Source organism: Callospermophilus lateralis, chromosome 1 (assembly GCF_048772815.1).
Source record: "Callospermophilus lateralis isolate mCalLat2 chromosome 1, mCalLat2.hap1, whole genome shotgun sequence".
Taxonomy (NCBI): domain Eukaryota; kingdom Metazoa; phylum Chordata; class Mammalia; order Rodentia; family Sciuridae; genus Callospermophilus; species Callospermophilus lateralis.
Genome location: NC_135305.1, coordinates 99,093,819 through 99,111,268, shown reverse-complemented (window position 1 = coordinate 99,111,268; position 17,450 = coordinate 99,093,819). Strand labels below are relative to the sequence as shown.

At 46.4% G+C, this 17,450-nt stretch overlaps 1 protein-coding gene across 2 annotated transcripts; it reads left to right on the top strand.

The window, feature by feature from the left end:
* Positions 1-3,764: 3,764 nt before the first annotated feature.
* On the top strand, positions 3,765-11,521 carry Polm (DNA polymerase mu). Of its 2 annotated transcripts, XM_076864276.1 has the most exons (11): positions 3,765-4,074; positions 5,257-5,437; positions 6,141-6,239; positions 6,370-6,540; positions 7,240-7,311; positions 8,424-8,544; positions 10,178-10,310; positions 10,460-10,562; positions 10,664-10,909; positions 10,982-11,065; positions 11,347-11,521. In XM_076864276.1, the coding sequence occupies exons 1-11, from the start codon at positions 3,887-3,889 to the stop codon at positions 11,431-11,433; spliced, it is 1,485 nt and encodes a 494-aa protein (XP_076720391.1). In that variant the 5' UTR covers positions 3,765-3,886; the 3' UTR covers positions 11,434-11,521. The 2 variants fall into 2 exon arrangements, with proteins under 2 accessions (XP_076720391.1, XP_076720401.1); XM_076864286.1 differs by lacking the exon at positions 6,370-6,540.
* The last annotated feature ends 5,929 nt before the right edge of the window (positions 11,522-17,450 follow it).

The window sequence follows — 17,450 nt, the reverse complement described above, 5'->3', positions numbered from 1 at the left end:
GTAGATGGACACAACACCCTTATTTTATTTGTTTATTTTTATGTGGTGCTAACGATTGAACCCATGCCTCACACATGCTAGGCAAGAGTTCTGCCTCAGCCTCACCCCTAGCCCTTTTAATTTATTTTTAAAAATATTTATGTATGTATGTATGTATGTTTGGGAACCAAGGGTTGAACTCAGGGGCACTCAACCACTGAGCCACATCCTCAGCCCTATATTGTATTTTATTTAGAGACAGGGTCTCACCCAGTTGCTTAGCACCTTGTTGTTGCTAAGGCTGGCTTTGAACTTGCAATCCTCCTGCCTCAGCCTCCCGAGCCACTGGAATTAATAGGTGCACACTACCATGCCCGGCCCTTTTTATTTTTTGAGACAGGGTTCTGCCTCAGCTTCCCAAATTACTAGGATTACGTGTGCACCACCACACCTGACCCACAATCTCTTTCAATATCAAGCTCCCAGTGACCTAAGACCTCTCACTAAGCATCACTTCTTAAAGTTTCTATCACTTCTATAGCTGTCAAGCTGAGGACCAAATCCTTAACACATGGGCTTTTGGGGGACACTCCAGATCCAAACTATAGGGGTCCTTTCCTCCAGAGCAATTGGGTCTCACCTTCAATCCCAGATACCTCCCACTCCCAAAAAAGTGAGGTTTTGTAATTTTCTTGGTTGCTAATTCAACAGAATCATGTTGCCATTTCCCTTCGCACCTTCAACATGTGCCATTAATTTCTTATATATCTGATAAACCAACAGGTGAAGATATTCTTATCTAAACTTGCACTTCTCTAGTGACTGCACAGGCTTGGATGGGTGAGTGTTGGGGGTCTCACCTTGGCCACATATCAGAGTCACTGGGAAGATTTTTAAATGCCAATGCGCAGGCCACATCCAGGCCAATTAAACCAGACTGCCTGGGGAGGGCCTGAACATCAGATTATTTGAAATGCTCAGGGACATCCTGCTGTACTGTACTCAGGAAAGGGGACATGCCTCATCACTGCCCCTGAGGCAGGCTCCCTGCCTTTCCACTCCTCACTGCCTATCCTTAGTGACCACCACAGACCAGTATGGAGAGATCAGGCCAGGTGCGGATGGAAGCATAAAGACAATTTTCACATGTGCAAGAGATAACCTGAAGCTTCCCTTCAGTGGGATCTTTCCCATAGCCCAAGGTTCACACTCTGGGAAAGGCAACTCCTTCCAGGTGCCTCCTGGGCACACTCAGTTCCTGATTTGCCCCAAGTCCTGCTTCTGGCTTGTTGCCAAAGCCACTTCCAGCCCCTGTATATTCTCAGTCAGAGCATGGATCCCCCCTGTGCCAGGTCCTGAGCCCTCCTGTGTTGACACCCTCTCTTCCCCTCAGCTCTTTATTCTGTTTATTCTCCAGAAACACCTTCCTACTCTCTAACACACACAAATAAACACACCACACTCACCAAACACTTACAGCACAGAGTGGGCACTTAATTTCTGAGACAGGAGATCATCTCAGAAACAGAAGAGTGCTTACTTTGGCAGCACATACATTAAAATCATAAACAGCAGGGCTGGGGATGTGGCTCAAGCGTAGCTCACTTGCCTGGCATGCGCAGGGCGCTGGGTTCGATCCTCAGCACCACATAAAAATAAAATAAAAGATGTTGTGTCCACCGAAAACTAAAAAATAAATATTAAAAAATTCTCTCTCTCTTCTCTTAAAAAAAAAAATCATAAGCAGCAGAAAATCCTGTCTCCAGTTGCCCCCACCCCCACCAATGACAGGCCACTTCTCCCTGGAGTACAGGGCAGAGCAGATGAGTGTCCCTTCCCATCTCTTTCACCACCCAATGGTGAGCCCACATGTGGTCCCAGCAGACACTTGTCTGCAGCAGACCACTCAAGGGTCTGGCCAATTTCTAAGCCAGGCAATTTCTTTTAGCAACACTTGAAGGGAATTCTTTGCACAAATATTTGTACACAGTTGCCCAAGAGTTTAAATATTAAGGTCTGAAGGATTATTAAATATTGCCTTTGCCTCTCCAGGAGAGGAGGAAGGCTCTAAGGTGAGCCCAGGTACCCTGGCCCAGACAGGACATTAGGAGAAAAAGAGGGACAGACAGTGGGAAGGGACTTTCAGGCAAAGCTGTGCCTTGAGGAGAGGAGGAGCTGGGATCACAAATGTGGGACACAGGGCTCTAACCCTGCTGGTAGCAGAGGAGTAGGGAGAGAGGGGGCACACCCAAGCCTTCTCAGGGTGGTGTGATGTGAAGGGATTAAGGCCCAGGAAGTTCTGTAGGCTTGGATGGGTGAGTGTTGGGGAGTCTGAGAGGAGAGGGAGGCCAAAAAGATGACCGGGCTAAGTCACTAGCCTCTCCCTCTCAGCTCTGTGCCCTCAGTCAGTCAGAACTGGGGCAGAGAGAGGGCCCATAGAAGGTGATAAAAAAGGCAGGGGTGGGGGACAAGGAGGAGAGAAAAGCCACTGGCTGGTAGTACAGGGCTGGAGGAGTATACAGTTCAGGATTGATGAGGGAAAAGAATTGCTGGATCAACATGTAGTTTGGGCTGGGCACACTCAAAGAGCTCAGGAGGCTGAGGCAGGAGGATTGCTAGTATAAAGCCCGCCTCAGCAAAAGTGAGATGCTAAGCAACTCAGTGAGACCCTGTCCCCAAATAAAATACAAAATAGGGCTGGATGTGGCTCAGTGGCTATGTGGCTCAGTGCCCCTGAGTTCAATCTCAGATACCCCCACCCCACAAAAAAGTGTGGTTTTGTCATTTTCTTGGTTACTAATTCAGCTTCCAGAGCCTCTTCTACAAATTGCCATTTCCCCTCGCACCTTCAACATATGCCATTAATTTCTTATATATCTCATAAACCAACAGGTGAAGTTATTCTTATCTAAACTTGCACTTCTCTAGTGTCTGCACAGGTTTGGAGATTTGGTCATAATTGTATGGGAGAATTACTCAATTGTGTTTCTTTGCCAATTCTTCTATTAGGATCATTGTCTCTTTCTTGTTTATCTGTGGGTAATGTTATCCCCCCCAGCTTTTTTTTGCTTTAGCATTTTTTTCGATTTATAATTATGAGAATCAGTCTTAATTTAAAAATATCACGCTTCCCTCATTTTGTCTTTAATTTTTAAACACATTTTAAATTTGCATGTGGTCCAGTTAGCCCTTTCTCTTTTTTTTTTCTTTTTTTTTGCTTTAGTATTTTCAAGTTAACTACAATACTTAGATCATAAAAACATTGATATTTTTTCAAGAATGGTTTTGGTTTCTTTTTCAGATTTAAATGTTCGATCGATGTGGAATTTATTTGGTGTTAAGCAGTGAGGGAGAGCGCCAATTTCCACTTTTCCAAGTGGCCAGCCAGTTGTCTCAACATCATTCCGCTAGAAAACTTTCCGCTGTTACCTCACCAGCACACGTGGACCCTGCAGGCGGCACGGTCCTGAAGTCCCACCCATCCGGGGCACACGTGGGTCCGGAGCCCTGCCAAGCCCCGCCCACTCCGAGAACAAGGTCCCGCTCCAGAAAAGGACAAGGCTCACGCTTCCGGTTGCGGCGAGCCTCCCCGCCCCTTGGCTGCAAAGCAATTCGGAGCCTTCCGGGAGGGTAATTTAAATAGAAGGCGTGCCCTTGGTGGTTATTTGCATAGAGGCGGGGCCTCTGGAACGGAACTCTGGACGGCCACTTGGCTCCTACTAGACTTGAGGGCGAATTCCATGGGGACCTCATTTACATAGGGCGGGGCCTTCTGTGGCGCCACTTCCTCCTCTAGCCAGCTTTTGCCTGCTTTCCTTCTGTTGTCGCCCACTTTTCTTCATTTTCGCTCTCCTTCCTTACGGCTATCGGCCCCTTTTCTTCCTCCATAGCCCGCGTTGGTGTCCAGATGCTCCCGAAACGGCGGCGAGTGCGGGTCGGCTGTCCCGGTGGTGCTGTCACTTCCTCCACTTCGCCCTTAGCGCTCTTTCCCGGCGTCGCCATCTACCTGGCTGAACCGCGCATGGGCCGTAGCCGCCGGGCCTTTCTCACACGCCTGGCGCTGTCCAAGGGCTTCCGTGTCCTCGACGTCTACAGGTGTGCCGACCTCTGCGTGGGGCACTGCGAGGACCTGATGTTGGTGTGGGGCCGGCTAAGCAGGCTTTTTCGCTGGGCCCGTTCAGAGACCCAGGTGACACATAGCATGCTCCTGCAGGGCGGCTGTGCCTGCGTTATTGGATTCCAAGTTATCTGTGGCTCTTTGGTCAAGTAATCTTTCTTGAAAGGGATTTTTAAAAATTCTTCGGTACTGGGGATTGAATCCAAGGGCCCTTTACTGCAGAGCTACATCCCCAGCCCTTTTTATTTTTTTAAAGATAGGGTCTTGCTAAATTGCAGAGGCTGGCCTCGAACTTTTGATCCTCCTGTGCCAGCTTCCCCAGTCACTCAGATTACGGGCGTAGAGCCACAATCCCAGCAAGGTTGCTATTAAGATTGCTAGGAATGTTCTACAGGGTTATTGATAATCAAGCCAGAGGCTTTTCAAAGAGCCATTCAGGGGAGGGGTAATTAGAAGTAGTATTTGCCCAACTGCCCTAGAAGCCACACTGAGACATCCTGAAACCTTGAACCTAGAATATAACTGGCGCTCTCATAGGGAGGGAATCAAGACAGTGCCCAGAGAGAATAGTTTTGAGATTGGGGAAGCTAAGTGCACTTGGGACCAGTGCTTCCCAAAGCTTTTATTTACTATATTGTATTTAAACATCTCCAGGGGCAGGATAGTGCACCAGACCCGCTCACACAGTGCACAGGATGCTACTTTTACAATAGCTCTACCAGGTAGTAGTTATTTCTGTTTTATAGAGGAGGCTGTAGGGAGACTAGACTTGCCCAAGGGCACACAGCAAGTTCTCAGGGCTGGAGTTCAGACAAAAGTATGCACTCTCTGGCATCTGTGCTTAAATCCTAGCTCTTAAATAAAGACCATGTGGTCCCAGACCATAAGGCATTCCTTTCTCTGAAGTTGAGAAGGATACAGGCAAGTCAACACAAAGCCAGGCTGGCTTGTGAGCATAATTGGAGCAGAAAACCTCAATCTAAGAGTGGTGGAAATTTACATTCACCAGGAGGGGCTTGAGAAGGCTTTCTGGAGGAGGTGGCATTTGAAGAATGAAAGGCAGTCACCATGCAGAGGGGACAGCAAGAATAAAAGCTTAAAGGTATGGAGCCAAACAGGAAGGGCAATTGATTTCACAGTCCTCCTCTGCCTTTGCCCAGCTCCGAGGTGACACATGTGGTGATGGAACAGACCTCAGTGAAGGAGGCCATCTGCTGGCAGAAGCACATGGCTGCTGCTCTCCCATGCTGTCCCCACCCAGCTCTGCTGGACATCAGCTGGTTCACAGAAAGCATGGCAGCTGGGCAGCCTGTGCCTGTGGAGGACCGGCATCGCCTGGAGGTAAGACAGTTCAGGCCTAACTCAGTTGGGATAGGTGATGCGCAGCAGCAGTGCCCCAGTGCCCTCCAGAGGGCTCTGCTCAGATCACCTGGGGTGCCTGAGAATCAGCAGAGAAGCCATGGCAAGAGCTGGGGCTGGACCTCCCAGCTTCTGTCCTCACCACTTGAGATTCACTTATTTTTAGCTTCTTCATGCCTTCCAAAGTGGGGCAGCCCCTGCAGCTGGGGCTTCACTTCTTCCTCAAAGAGGAATTGGGATGATCCATGGATTGGTAGGAGCCTATCCTTGGGACTCTAGAGAGCTAGACTGCTTGTACTCAAATCCTGGCTCTACCTGTGAGCCATGAGGGAGAAGGCATGCTCCCTAACCTTGAAACTTTAGTGTCCCCAGCCCACTTGATTGTGAGGATTTGGGGAGGCAGGAAAAGTGCACTGTGAGGATTAACAGATTGTTGCTATTACTCTGATCTGAAGAGCCTTGTCCTCAGTTTGTTCTGCAGTGCAGTCTGTCTGTCCCTCCATATAGGGCTCTGAACCACCAAGACCCATTGCTGTGTCTCCCTCTGCCCATGCCTGTAGTTCACTACCTCTGTCCTGTGAACTCTAGAGGGCCCAAGGTGAATGCTCAGGAGAATCAGGACTCTGATTGCTGCCTGGTTCTGTCAGCCCTGAAGCCTCATGATCTGTGCATTGCCCTTCTGCAGGTGGTTGAGCCCAGGAATGAGCCCCCAAGCCCAGTGTGGGTGTCGATTTATGCCTGCCAGCGTCCCACACCCCTCACACATCACAATACCATTCTCTCGGTGAGTCATGTCTGTGAGAAATTTTTAGCTTTCAAGGGACAGGGACATGGGTACAGCTGGATGGTAGCTGGTAGATTGAAGCAAAGTGTCCTGCCCACTCTGCCCCTTAACCAAGGGCCTCTCCCTGCAGGAGGCCTTGGAGACTCTGGCAGAGGCAGCACGCTTCGAAGGCAGTGAGGGCCGCCTCCTCTCCTTCCGCAGAGCAGCCTCTGTGCTCAGGGCCCTTCCATGCCCTGTCACTTCCCTGAGTCAGCTGCAGGGGTTGCCCCACTTTGGAGAACATTCTTCCAGGGTTGTCCAGGTAGGTGTCTGCCATGTGTAGCCAGGTGAGTAGGTGTAGTGGGGAGGCCCTGGGGCCCAGTGAAACAGCCACAAGTCCTGGTATTTCAGACCCCAGTGTGGAGAGACAAACATGCACAAAGATGCTGCTCCAAGACCACCACAGCCCACCTTTAGCACAGATCCCTTGTGAGTCACTTACCTCCCTCAGAGTGCCTGAGAGGACTCATAAAGGGAGCTTCTGGCATTGATGTCATTGTCATTTGTCCCAAACTGCCCAGGGTGGGGGAAGAGAGCAACCAAGTGTAAGTTTTTGAAAACCCACATGTTAAGCTGCCCTTCTGTGCACTTTCACTGAGGGAGCACAAAGTAAACAAAAGATGCTTTTAGATAAACTGATACACGTTTCTAAAAAGAAAATGTTTATAGATCCTGGAGCTCACTATTTTATCTGAGAGATGACCAATATTACCTGGGACCTAAGCTGTTGTAACTCTAACCTCAAGGAGCTTTGAGGCTAGAGCCCCATCTCATCCCCCAGTTGTGTGGCAGCAACTTTTGTCACTGCCCTGGGCACACTGTCCATTGCCAAGTCCCACTGTATCCTCATATCACAGAGCCCCTGTCTGTAGGGTGTGGAAAGGACTCCCAGCCCCTACCCTGACTGCTGTTCTCTTTCCGGTTCCTGTGGCTCAGTGTTTTGCTTTGTCTCCTCCCCCAGGAACTGCTGGAGCATGGAGCATGTGAGGAGGTGGAGAGAATTCGTTGCTCAGAGAGGTACCAAACCATGAAGGTGCGCAGGGAACTTGACAAGGGTGCACAGCACTGTCCAAAGCACTTACAAGGGAGGCAAGCAGGGATGGCTGATCCAGCTCTGGGGTCAGAGAAGGTCTTACTGAGGAAATGGCAGCTAAGCAGACACCTGATATGCTCTGGCCACCAAATGAAGACAGGCAGAAGCCTGTTTTGAGCATGGGGAGTTTTCTAGATCACTGAGCACCATCTGTTTTATTAGACTGTTTTTGACAGACTAATTTTAAGCATATTAGCACACTGAACAAACTATAACCTATTCTTGGGTGCTATAGGACCCAAGTTGTGTGTAGTAGGGCTGCCACTTTACACTGTGCTTTCTGTGATCTTGTGTGTTACTTTTTCTGTTCTGTGGGCCCACCTGTCTCCATGGTGCATCTTCCCCCTGTGCCTGCTCACTGCTAACCTGGTAGGGAGGCACCTCCAACACTTCTGGATACCTCAGTTTATCTTCTCAGACATTCCAAAATTCCTGGGAAGAGTCTGAGTGCCTGGCCCAGTGGCAGGTGAAGTGCTTGGCCCAGGGTCCTCTGAACTGGTCCATGTTCAGACCCTCCCCACTCCACCCCTTTGTGTATGGGAGACTTGGGTGAGAGCAGCACCCACCATCCTGATGTTCTAGAGGCTTGAGTAAACCCAGCCAGCCTATCCAGTACATTTGCTGAAGCTACTCTCTCATTTATTAACTCCATGTTGTTTTTGCTGTTTCTTGAAGAGAACCATAGACATAAGTTCCAGCTGCTGTAAGTGGGAGAGGCATGGTTTTCCCAGTGAACCAAGAGACGTATTAAGATTACTCTTGTTTCTGTTGGAAGCACAGGCTGGACCTATGTTTTAGTAGAGGGGTGAGGAAATAGCTTACCAAGGTCTTTCCTCAGCTTTCAGCAACTGGACAGCAAAGCCCCCAATATACTGCCTCTCCTGGGGCTTCTGCCATGGTGTGTGAGTTCACTCCTCTGTGATAATGGGCTGGGCAGGCCAGACACTGGGTTTGAGTCTTCAACCCATGATCTTGGGCATGAAGGCAACACCTCAGGTGCATCTTCCTGTGGGTGCTTTGTTCCTGTCCCAACTGTTCCTTCCTCTACATAGCTCTTCACCCAAATCTTTGGGGTTGGGGTGAAGACTGCCAACCGCTGGTACCAGGAAGGGCTGCGAACCCTGGATGACCTCCGAGGACAACCTCAGAAACTGACCAAGCAGCAGAAAGCAGGTGAGTCCCCCAGAGAGGACTGGCCTTGGGCTTCCACAAAGCCATTTGGATCTGGAAAGTTCTGTACACTGAAGCCCTCATACTGGCACTGGATGTACTGATTGCATGAGTGGCAGAGGTGGGTGGTGCAAAGTGGTCCTGGTATCAGGTAAGTGGACTTCTTGGAATTTCTCTGCCTGCAGTCAGATTCTGCTGTGGCCCTTTCAGTGAGCAGTTGTAGTCACAGCAGTGCTGTGACCTCTAGGACCCATGAGGCTCCCTCTGATTAGGCTTGGACTTAGGTAAGGGACAGCCTGGGTCTTGACCCACCTATCCAGGATGTGCCTTGTGCATATGGGTCAGCTGAGTCCTGCCCACCATTTTCCAGGTATGTGACCATGGTCCCAAGACTAAACTCTGTCAGTTACCTTTTCTGTGAAATGGGAGAAATGACAATGTGGAATGCCATAAACTCCTCTGTGATCCAGCAGGTGGCAGGTATTAAGCAGACACTCATTCAGCCTGTGTGTCCTGCCTGGTGCTGTCATCATACTGTCTGGACCTAGCCTGGTTGAAGGCTTTGCTGAAGGCACCATAACCAGCAGTATGCCCATTCCCCACCTCTTTGCACATCTCCCTGGGGCTGCAGCATAGTGCAGATGACAGGCAGAGAAACCTACTTTTTTAAACCTGTTCTCAGGACAAAGGTAGATAGTATTACCATCCATTGTTTACTAAGGACTTGTTCTGTGCTGGATGCTGCTGTTCTTCACATTTAAATCTTTCTTTAACTACATGTGGAAGGTACAATGATATCCCCTTGACAGGTGAGGAAATAGAAACAAGCTAAAAGATGGGTTTCTATTGGTAGAGTTACATTCTTCACACTTTTTTGCCACCTCTTTGTTGCATTTTATTTATGGGAAAACAGAAGGCTTAAAAGAAATATCTGCAGCCTGCCTGTGTCAACATCAGTACCCTTAGATTGAGTTCTATGAGATTTGTAAGGTGTTACCTTTGAGGGGAACTGGGTAAAGGCACAGAGCCCCCCACCTCTCTCTCTTCTCCCTCCCTCCCTTTCTCTCTCTCTCTCTTCCCCTCCCCCTCTCCCTCCCTCCCTCCTTCCTTCCTCCCTTCCCTCCCTCCCTCCTTCCTTCCTTCCTTCCTTCCTTCCCTCCTTCCCTCCCTCCCTCCCTCCCTCCCTCCCTCCCTCTCTCTCTCTCTTTTTGGGGGCGATACTGGGGATTGAACTGAGGGGCACTTGACCACTGAGCCCCATCCCCAACCCTATTTTGTATTTTATTTAGACACAGGGTCTCACTGAGTTGCTTAGTGCTTTGCTTTTGCTGAGACTGGCTTTGAACTTGCGTTCTTCCTGCCTTAGCCTCCCGAGTGCTCAGCCCAGCTGAGCATCCCTTTTAATTCCCATGAACTGCGTGTGAATCTACTAACTATCTCAAAATTAAAATTTAATATTTAAAAGGGGATAGTGTCATGCTTCTATTGGGATCATTCAGCCCTGCCATAGCCTGTCCCTCCTCAGAGGCTTTTCCCCATCTCACAGCCACAGGGCTGGGTGACTGCCTGATACTAGAGGATGGGTCTCTGTGGGGAATGCAGGCTGAGAGAGTCAGGAGGACTGTACTGCCCACAGGGCTCCAGCACCACCAGGACTTAAGCACTCCAGTTGGACGGCCTGATGCTGAGGTTCTGCAGCAACTGGTAGAGGCAGTCGTGGGCCAGGTCCTGCCTGGGGCCACTGTCACGCTGACTGGTGGCTTTCGAAGGTAAGGGGGTTTGACATACTCTTCTGGCTCACCTTCAGGACCCTCCCCAATGCAGGGACCTGAGTTGTGGACATTAAGGAGGCTTTCCCATTCACTGGGAGGGGCATGGCCCATAACTGGAATGAGGGCTATGTCCTTGTCCTTCTCAGGGGCAAGTTACAGGGCCATGATGTGGACTTCCTTATCACCCACCCTGAGGAGGGCCAGGAGGTGGGGTTGCTGCCGAGAGTGATGTGCCACCTGCAGAGCCAGGTGAGGGCTTCTGGTGCCTCTGTCCAATAGTTGACTGCCACCTGGCCTTCTGTTCTCCTAGTACCATGGTGGTGCCTGGCCACATCTGCCTTTCTCCACAGGGCCTTATCCTGTATCATCAGCACCAAGCCAGCTGCTTAGAGACCCCTACTCACCTTGTCCAGCGGAGCCACACCATGGATGCCTTTGAGAGGAGTTTTTGCATCTTCCGCCTGCCTCAACCCTCAGGAGCTGCCTTGGGGGGTGTCCTGAAGCCTCGCTCAGCATGGAAAGCTGTGAGGGTAGATCTGGTGGTTGCTCCCATCAGCCAGTTCCCTTTTGCTCTGCTTGGCTGGACTGGCTCTCAGGTAGGTTGTGTGCTGCTAAGGCTGCCAGGGCTGAGGTGAGCCAACCATACTGAGGGCAGTTACTCCCCCCAGCTTTTTGAGCGGGAACTGCGCAGATTCAGCCGGAAAGAGAAGGGACTGTGTCTGAACAGCCATGGACTGTTTGACCCAGAGCAGGTATGTCAAGGATTAGGGTGGGAAACAACCCCTAGCCTGCTTCCTGGATCACTGCCTGAAATGGCCCTAAATCTCTCCATCCTGGAACCCATGGTGCCCAGATCTTGGTCTTACCTCCCAGATCCTAGCCCTCCCCAAAAGGCATCTTGCCTTAGCACTGGGCTCTGCCTCCCCATCTAGCCTGTCTCCAGGGGAGCCATCCTGGCTGGGCACGCTGTGCATTGTACAGTGGTGCCACTGGGCATGGCCCCCAGCTTCTGAAGCCTCTGCTTCTGTTGCAGAAGACATTTTTCCATGTGGTTTCCGAAGAAGACATCTTCAGACACCTGGGCCTCAAGTACCTTCCCCCAGAGCAGAGAAATGCCTGATCCAGCCCATCTGCCCTCACTCCTCTTAGGAAATGGGGGGCTGCTGGACACTTTTGAATATCTCCAGGCAGAAGATACGCTGCCACGCCATATCCTCATCTCCAAGTGGAAGAGTCTTTACCTGTGGGAGCGTCTGTGAGGCGGGGCCTTCCTCACACTCCAGCCTTATAGCTGTGTGATCATGGTCAGCATTCAGCCTCCCCAGGCCTCAGGTTCCCACCCGGGTCAGGAAATCTGAGCAGTACTCAAGTCATGGAGCTGTGGCAGAGCCTGCAGTCCCAGTGCGGCAATTGAGGTGTGGTTGCGTGTCTTCTATAGGGCACCCCACTCAGTTGCCCAGAAGAGAACCGTGTATCCCTGCCCTGCACTTGAGCCATGAGGTGGAAGCTGTAGTTCTTGCTCTTAGGAGTCCTCTGTGGAGGTGAAAACGGGTATGCTGCAATCACCTGGAATGAGTGAAGGTCCAAGTCAAGAGAACTTCCAATGCTGGGATTTTGGCACTGCAGCCCCTACCCTGCTTCTGCCTTTAAGTCCTATACTCTCATACTTCAAAACAGGTCACACCCTGCCACTTCTTACTCATAGTCCTGCGGCATTCCAAACCCCAAAATCCTTGTGTGATCCCCTAGGGTTCTAGCATTTCTGCCACCCCTGCCAACCTCATCTGCACTCTTCTTTCAATACCCCCTGCCCCACCTCTCATGTGCTTCCTGTTTCACTGTTTCCTACTGATGTGCTCAGACCCCATTTCTCTGACTCCCTCCCCTTTCTGAGGCAGAAACACTGAAATGGGCTGGACACACAGGTGTCCTGTGTGTTCCCTGATCTCCTGCAGGGCCTTTGCCTTCGCCACTCTTCGCCTCCTTCAGGACTTGACTCAAGGTCATCTTGTCAGTCACAGCTTCCCAGACCACTCACCACATCACAAAGTGTTTTTTAAATTAACGTGCAATAAAATGGTATCTTTTTAGGTTTGTTTTTAATGAGCTTTAACACAGGTATAGACTCTGCCATCTCAGGACCCAAAGGTCTGTCCCCCAAGCATTGCCTTATGCCATTGCATTATCGCCACATGTTCTTTATCCCAACTCACTCATTTTGTTCACTTATCTACAGTTTTGCCCTCTCCAGAATATCATAGAAGTGGAACCAAATTCTCCCTTTTACTTGCCTCTCTCTCATCATGCCTTTGAGATTCACTCAGGTTTTTGCATATATTGATAGTTCATTTTTCTTTATTGCCACATAATATTACATTCATGGGGTGTTCCAGGATTTATCTGTTCAGCTACTGAAGAATGTTTAGATTGTTTCCAGGGTTTGGTGATTATAAATAGAGCTACTGTAGCCATGTGTATATAGATTAGTGGGTAACATACCTTTTCAGTTCTCTTGGGTAAATATGAAGGTATAGGAATATTGGGTTATATGAAAAGTATGTTTTTAAGAAAGAGCTAAATTGTTCAGAATGCCTGTCATTTTCCATTTTAGCAGTGTGAGCCACCCATATAAGTTAAACATTTCATAGTAGCAGTTACTGTGTATCTGTCAGCAATTGATAATTTTGGTTTTTATTTTAGCTGTTCTACGATGGGTCTGAAGCACTAATTAACTGCCTTCCTTTTTTTTTTTTTCCCCCTTTTCCTTCCTTTCTGGGGATTGAAACCAGGGGCTTGTGAAATAGTAAGCACACACTCTGCCATTGAGCTATAATCCCAGCCCATTTATTATGGTGGTTTTTTGTTTTTTTTTTTTTTTTTTTTTTTTTGTGTGTGTGTGTGTGTGTCTGTGTGTGTGTGTTGCAGGACTAGGGTTTGATACCAGGGCCTTGCAAATGTTAGGCAAGCACTCTACTCTGGGCCACATCCACATCAATACTTTTATTTATTTTTATGTGATGCTGAGGATTGAACCCAGTATCTCACACATGCTAGGTAAGCACTCTAACACTGAGCTACAACCCCAGCTCCCCATCCTTTTTTATTTTGGGATAAGGTTTCTAAGTTGCCCAGACTGCTTTGAAGTTTCAATCCTCTTACCTCTGTCTCCTGAGTATCTGGGATGAAGGCATGACCACTGTGCTCAGCTGTTATTTTTTTGTTTTTGTTTTAGGAGCAGTCTTTTGTTTATTTATGTTTGCAGTCTTTTGTTTTTATACACTTTGACAAAGAGGTTTTCAGGAGGCAATCTTTTCAGTGGAAAATAGAGAACATGAAAATTTGCCTCCAGCTATCAGTAGCTGCTCTGTTCAGGGTCTGTCATCCCACTTGCTCAAGGAATGAAGTGGAGGGGTGTATTTCCCTTCCTTTCCTAGCTGATTTCAGTACTTTATCCTCCCAACACCTGTACTAGGGTTTGAACCCCAAGGGGTGCTTAACCACCGAGCCACATCCCCAGTCCTTTTTTATTTTTTATTTAGACAGGGTCTCACTGAGATGCTTAGGGCCTTGCTAAATTGTTGAATCTGGCTTTGAACTCATGATCCTCCTCCTGCCTCAGCCTCCCGAGCCACTGGGGTTACAGGTCTGCCCTGGCATCCTACTGCTTCTTGATGGTATTCATGTGTTTTGTCATTTTCTGCCTAAGCATATATTCTGTGAAATCAAATCTGTTTTGTACTCTGTGCCTAGATATTATTGGTTTTATGTGCACATGCTCTCCATTCTTTTTCAAAAGCATGGCATTGAATAGGAACTTTGGATTGTCATCTAATGATCTATATTAAGGCCCAGCCTTTTCTGCACATCAGAAAAAGGCATGGCACTTGGTTCACACCTGTAATCCCAGGAACTCAGGAGATGAGGCAGAAGGATTGCAAGTTTGAGGTTTCAGATTTTTTAAAATGACAGGAATGTAACTCAGAGGTAGCACTCCCCTGGGTTTAGTTCCCCCGCAAAAAAGAAGGGGGAAAAAATGGCATGACATTCTGCCATACAGCCCTTATCTTCTTGCTGCCACTGCTTTCAGTGGAAGTTTAGATTGTTAATTTGAGATCTTTTTTCCTAATATAAGCATGTAATGCTTTAAATTTCCCTCTGAGCACTACTTTAGCTTCATCCTACAAATTTGATGTATTGTGGTTTTTTTGGTGGGGGAGATGGGTACTGGGTATTGAACCCAGAGACGCTTAACCACTGAACCACATCTCCAGCCCTTTCTATTTTTCATTTTGTGACATGGTCTCAGTAAGTTGCTTACGACCTCACTAAATTGCTGATGCTGGCTTTGGACTTGTGATTCTCCTGCCTCCACCACTCAAATTGCTGGGATTAAAGCTGTGTGTCACTGTGCCCATGGAGTATATTTTAATTTTTTATTCAATTGGAAATGTTTCCTTTTTTGGTGGGGGGAGGAGGGTACCAGGGATTGAACTCAGGAATATTGGACCATATACTGAGCCACATCCCCAGCCTTTTTTTGCATTTCATTTAGAGATTGTCTCACTGAGTTGCTTAGTGCCTTGCTTTTGCTGAGGCTGGATTTGAACTTTCAATCCTCTGCCTCAGCCTCCTGAACCACTGGGATTACAGTGTGAGCCACCATGCCCAGCAAAAATGTTTTCTAATTCTTCTTGAGACTTTTTCCTTGATCCATGGAATATTTAGAAGAGTGTGTTCTATTTCCAAGTGTTGGAAGGTTTTTCCCATTTTATATATATATATATATATATATATATATATATATATATATATACACACACACACACACACACACACACACATATGTATATGTGTATATGTGTGTATATATGTATATGTTTGTATATATGTATATATGTGTGTATGTGTATATATGTATATATATGTGTGTATGTGTATATATGTATACATTGTGTGTATGTGTATATATATACATGTGTGTATGTGTATATATGTATACATATGTGTGTATGTGTATATATGTATACATATGTGTGTATGTGTATATATGTATATGCGTGTATACATGTATGTGTGTATGTATGTAATGTGTATGTGTGTATATATATGTATAGGTGTATATATGTATAGGTGTATATATGTATAGGTGTGTATATGTATAGGTGTGTATATGTGTGTGTATATGTGTGTATGTGTATGTGTGTATATATGTATATATGTATGTGTATATATATTTAATTGGGGATTGAATCCAGGGGTGCTCTACCACTAAGCTACATACCCAGCCCTATTTTGTATTTTTTATTTAGAGACAGGGTATCACTGAGTTTCTCAGGGCCTTTCTAAGTTGCTGAGGCTGGCTTTGAACTCGTGATCCTCCTGTCTCAGCCTCCTGAGCAGTTGGGATTACAGGTGTGTACCACTGCTCCTAGCTCCATTCCCATTAATCTTTAATACTGAATTCCAATTTAATTTCCTTAGGGTCAGAGAACATATTCTGCATTTAATTATTTAAAATTTGTCAAGATCTGTTATAGATAGAGGATATTATCTATGTTGGTGAATGTTCATGTGTTCTTTATAAGAATGTGTATTCTGTTGGGTGGAGTGTTTTATAAATGTTGATTAGATATATTAGATGTGACACTATTGTTCACATCTATATCCTTATTTATTTTCTGTCTAGTGAATTACTAAGAGGAGACTTGATGTCTTTTTTTCTTTTTTTGGTATTGGGAATTGAACCCAGGGGCACTTTACCACTGAGCTACATCCCCAGAATTTTTTATTTTTTATTTTGAGAGAAGGTCTTGCAAAGCTGGCCTTGAATTTGTGAATCTCCTACTTTGATAGAAATATATCTGTATAAATTATTTGCAGATATTTTCTCCCATTCTATGAGTTAACTTGTAACTTTCTTATGGTGTCTTTTTAAGCTCTAAAACTTTTAAATTAACCTGTGTTGGTTTTGTGTACCTTTGACTTGGCTACTCAGGAGGCCAGGGCAGGAGGATCATTTGAACATATGAATTTGATAGCAGCCTGGGCAACAAAGCAAGTCTTTGTCTCAAATTAAAAAAGGAAACAAACAATAATTATTATATTTGATGAAGTCCAATTTGTCTTTTTTTTTCCCCTTTGGTTGTTTTTTTTTAAAAAAAATTATCATTTTAAAGAATAATAACCATTGCTATGGTCATGAAGGTTTCCTCCTAAATTTTTACTCTGATATTTAGGTTATTAATCCATTTTGAATTAATTTTTATATAAGTATATCATAGGAATCCAACTTCATTGTTTTGCATGTGGATATCCAGTTGTCTCAGCACCATTTGTTAAAGAGATTATTCTTTCTCCATTGAATTCTTTGGCACTATTGTCAAAAATTCTTCAACTACTGTGTAAGATTTCTCCTTCCCACTGGGTTTTCAGTTCTGTTCCATTAATCTATATGTCTCTCTGTCTTTTTTGTTTCTAATTTTACATTTCATACATCACCCAGTTTTTTTTTAAACATATGTCTGTCTTATGCCAGTAGTACAGTGTCTTGATTTCCATGGTTCTGTACAGTTTTAGAAATTGAGAAGTGCGAATCCTCTAACTTTATTCTTTTTCAAAAAAAAAATGTTTTGGCCATTCTTTTTTTTTTTTAGAGAGAGAATTTTTTAATATTTATTTTTCAGTTTTCTTAAATGTCTTTTATTTTATTTATTTTATTTTTATATGGTGCCGAGGATCGAACCCAGGGCCCAGCTCATGCCAGAGGAGCGCACTACCGCTTGAGTCACATCGCCCATTTTGGCCATTCTGGGTTGCTAGATTTAGCTTTTCAATGTATGCAAAGAAGCCAGCTGGGACTAATAGAGATTGCACTGCATCAGTAGATCAATTTGGAGAGTATTACCAATTTTACTTAACAATATTGTCTTCTAATGCATAAACATAGAGTGTCTTCATTTATTAAGACCTTAAGTTTTTTTCAACAATATTTTATAGTTTTCAGAGTATTAAGTTTTACACATCTTATGTTAAATTTGTTTCTAAAGCCAGGCATGGTGCCATACACCTGAATTCCCAGCTATTTGAGAGGATGGGGCAGGAAGATAGCTTGAGCCCAGGAGTTCAGGACCAGCCTGG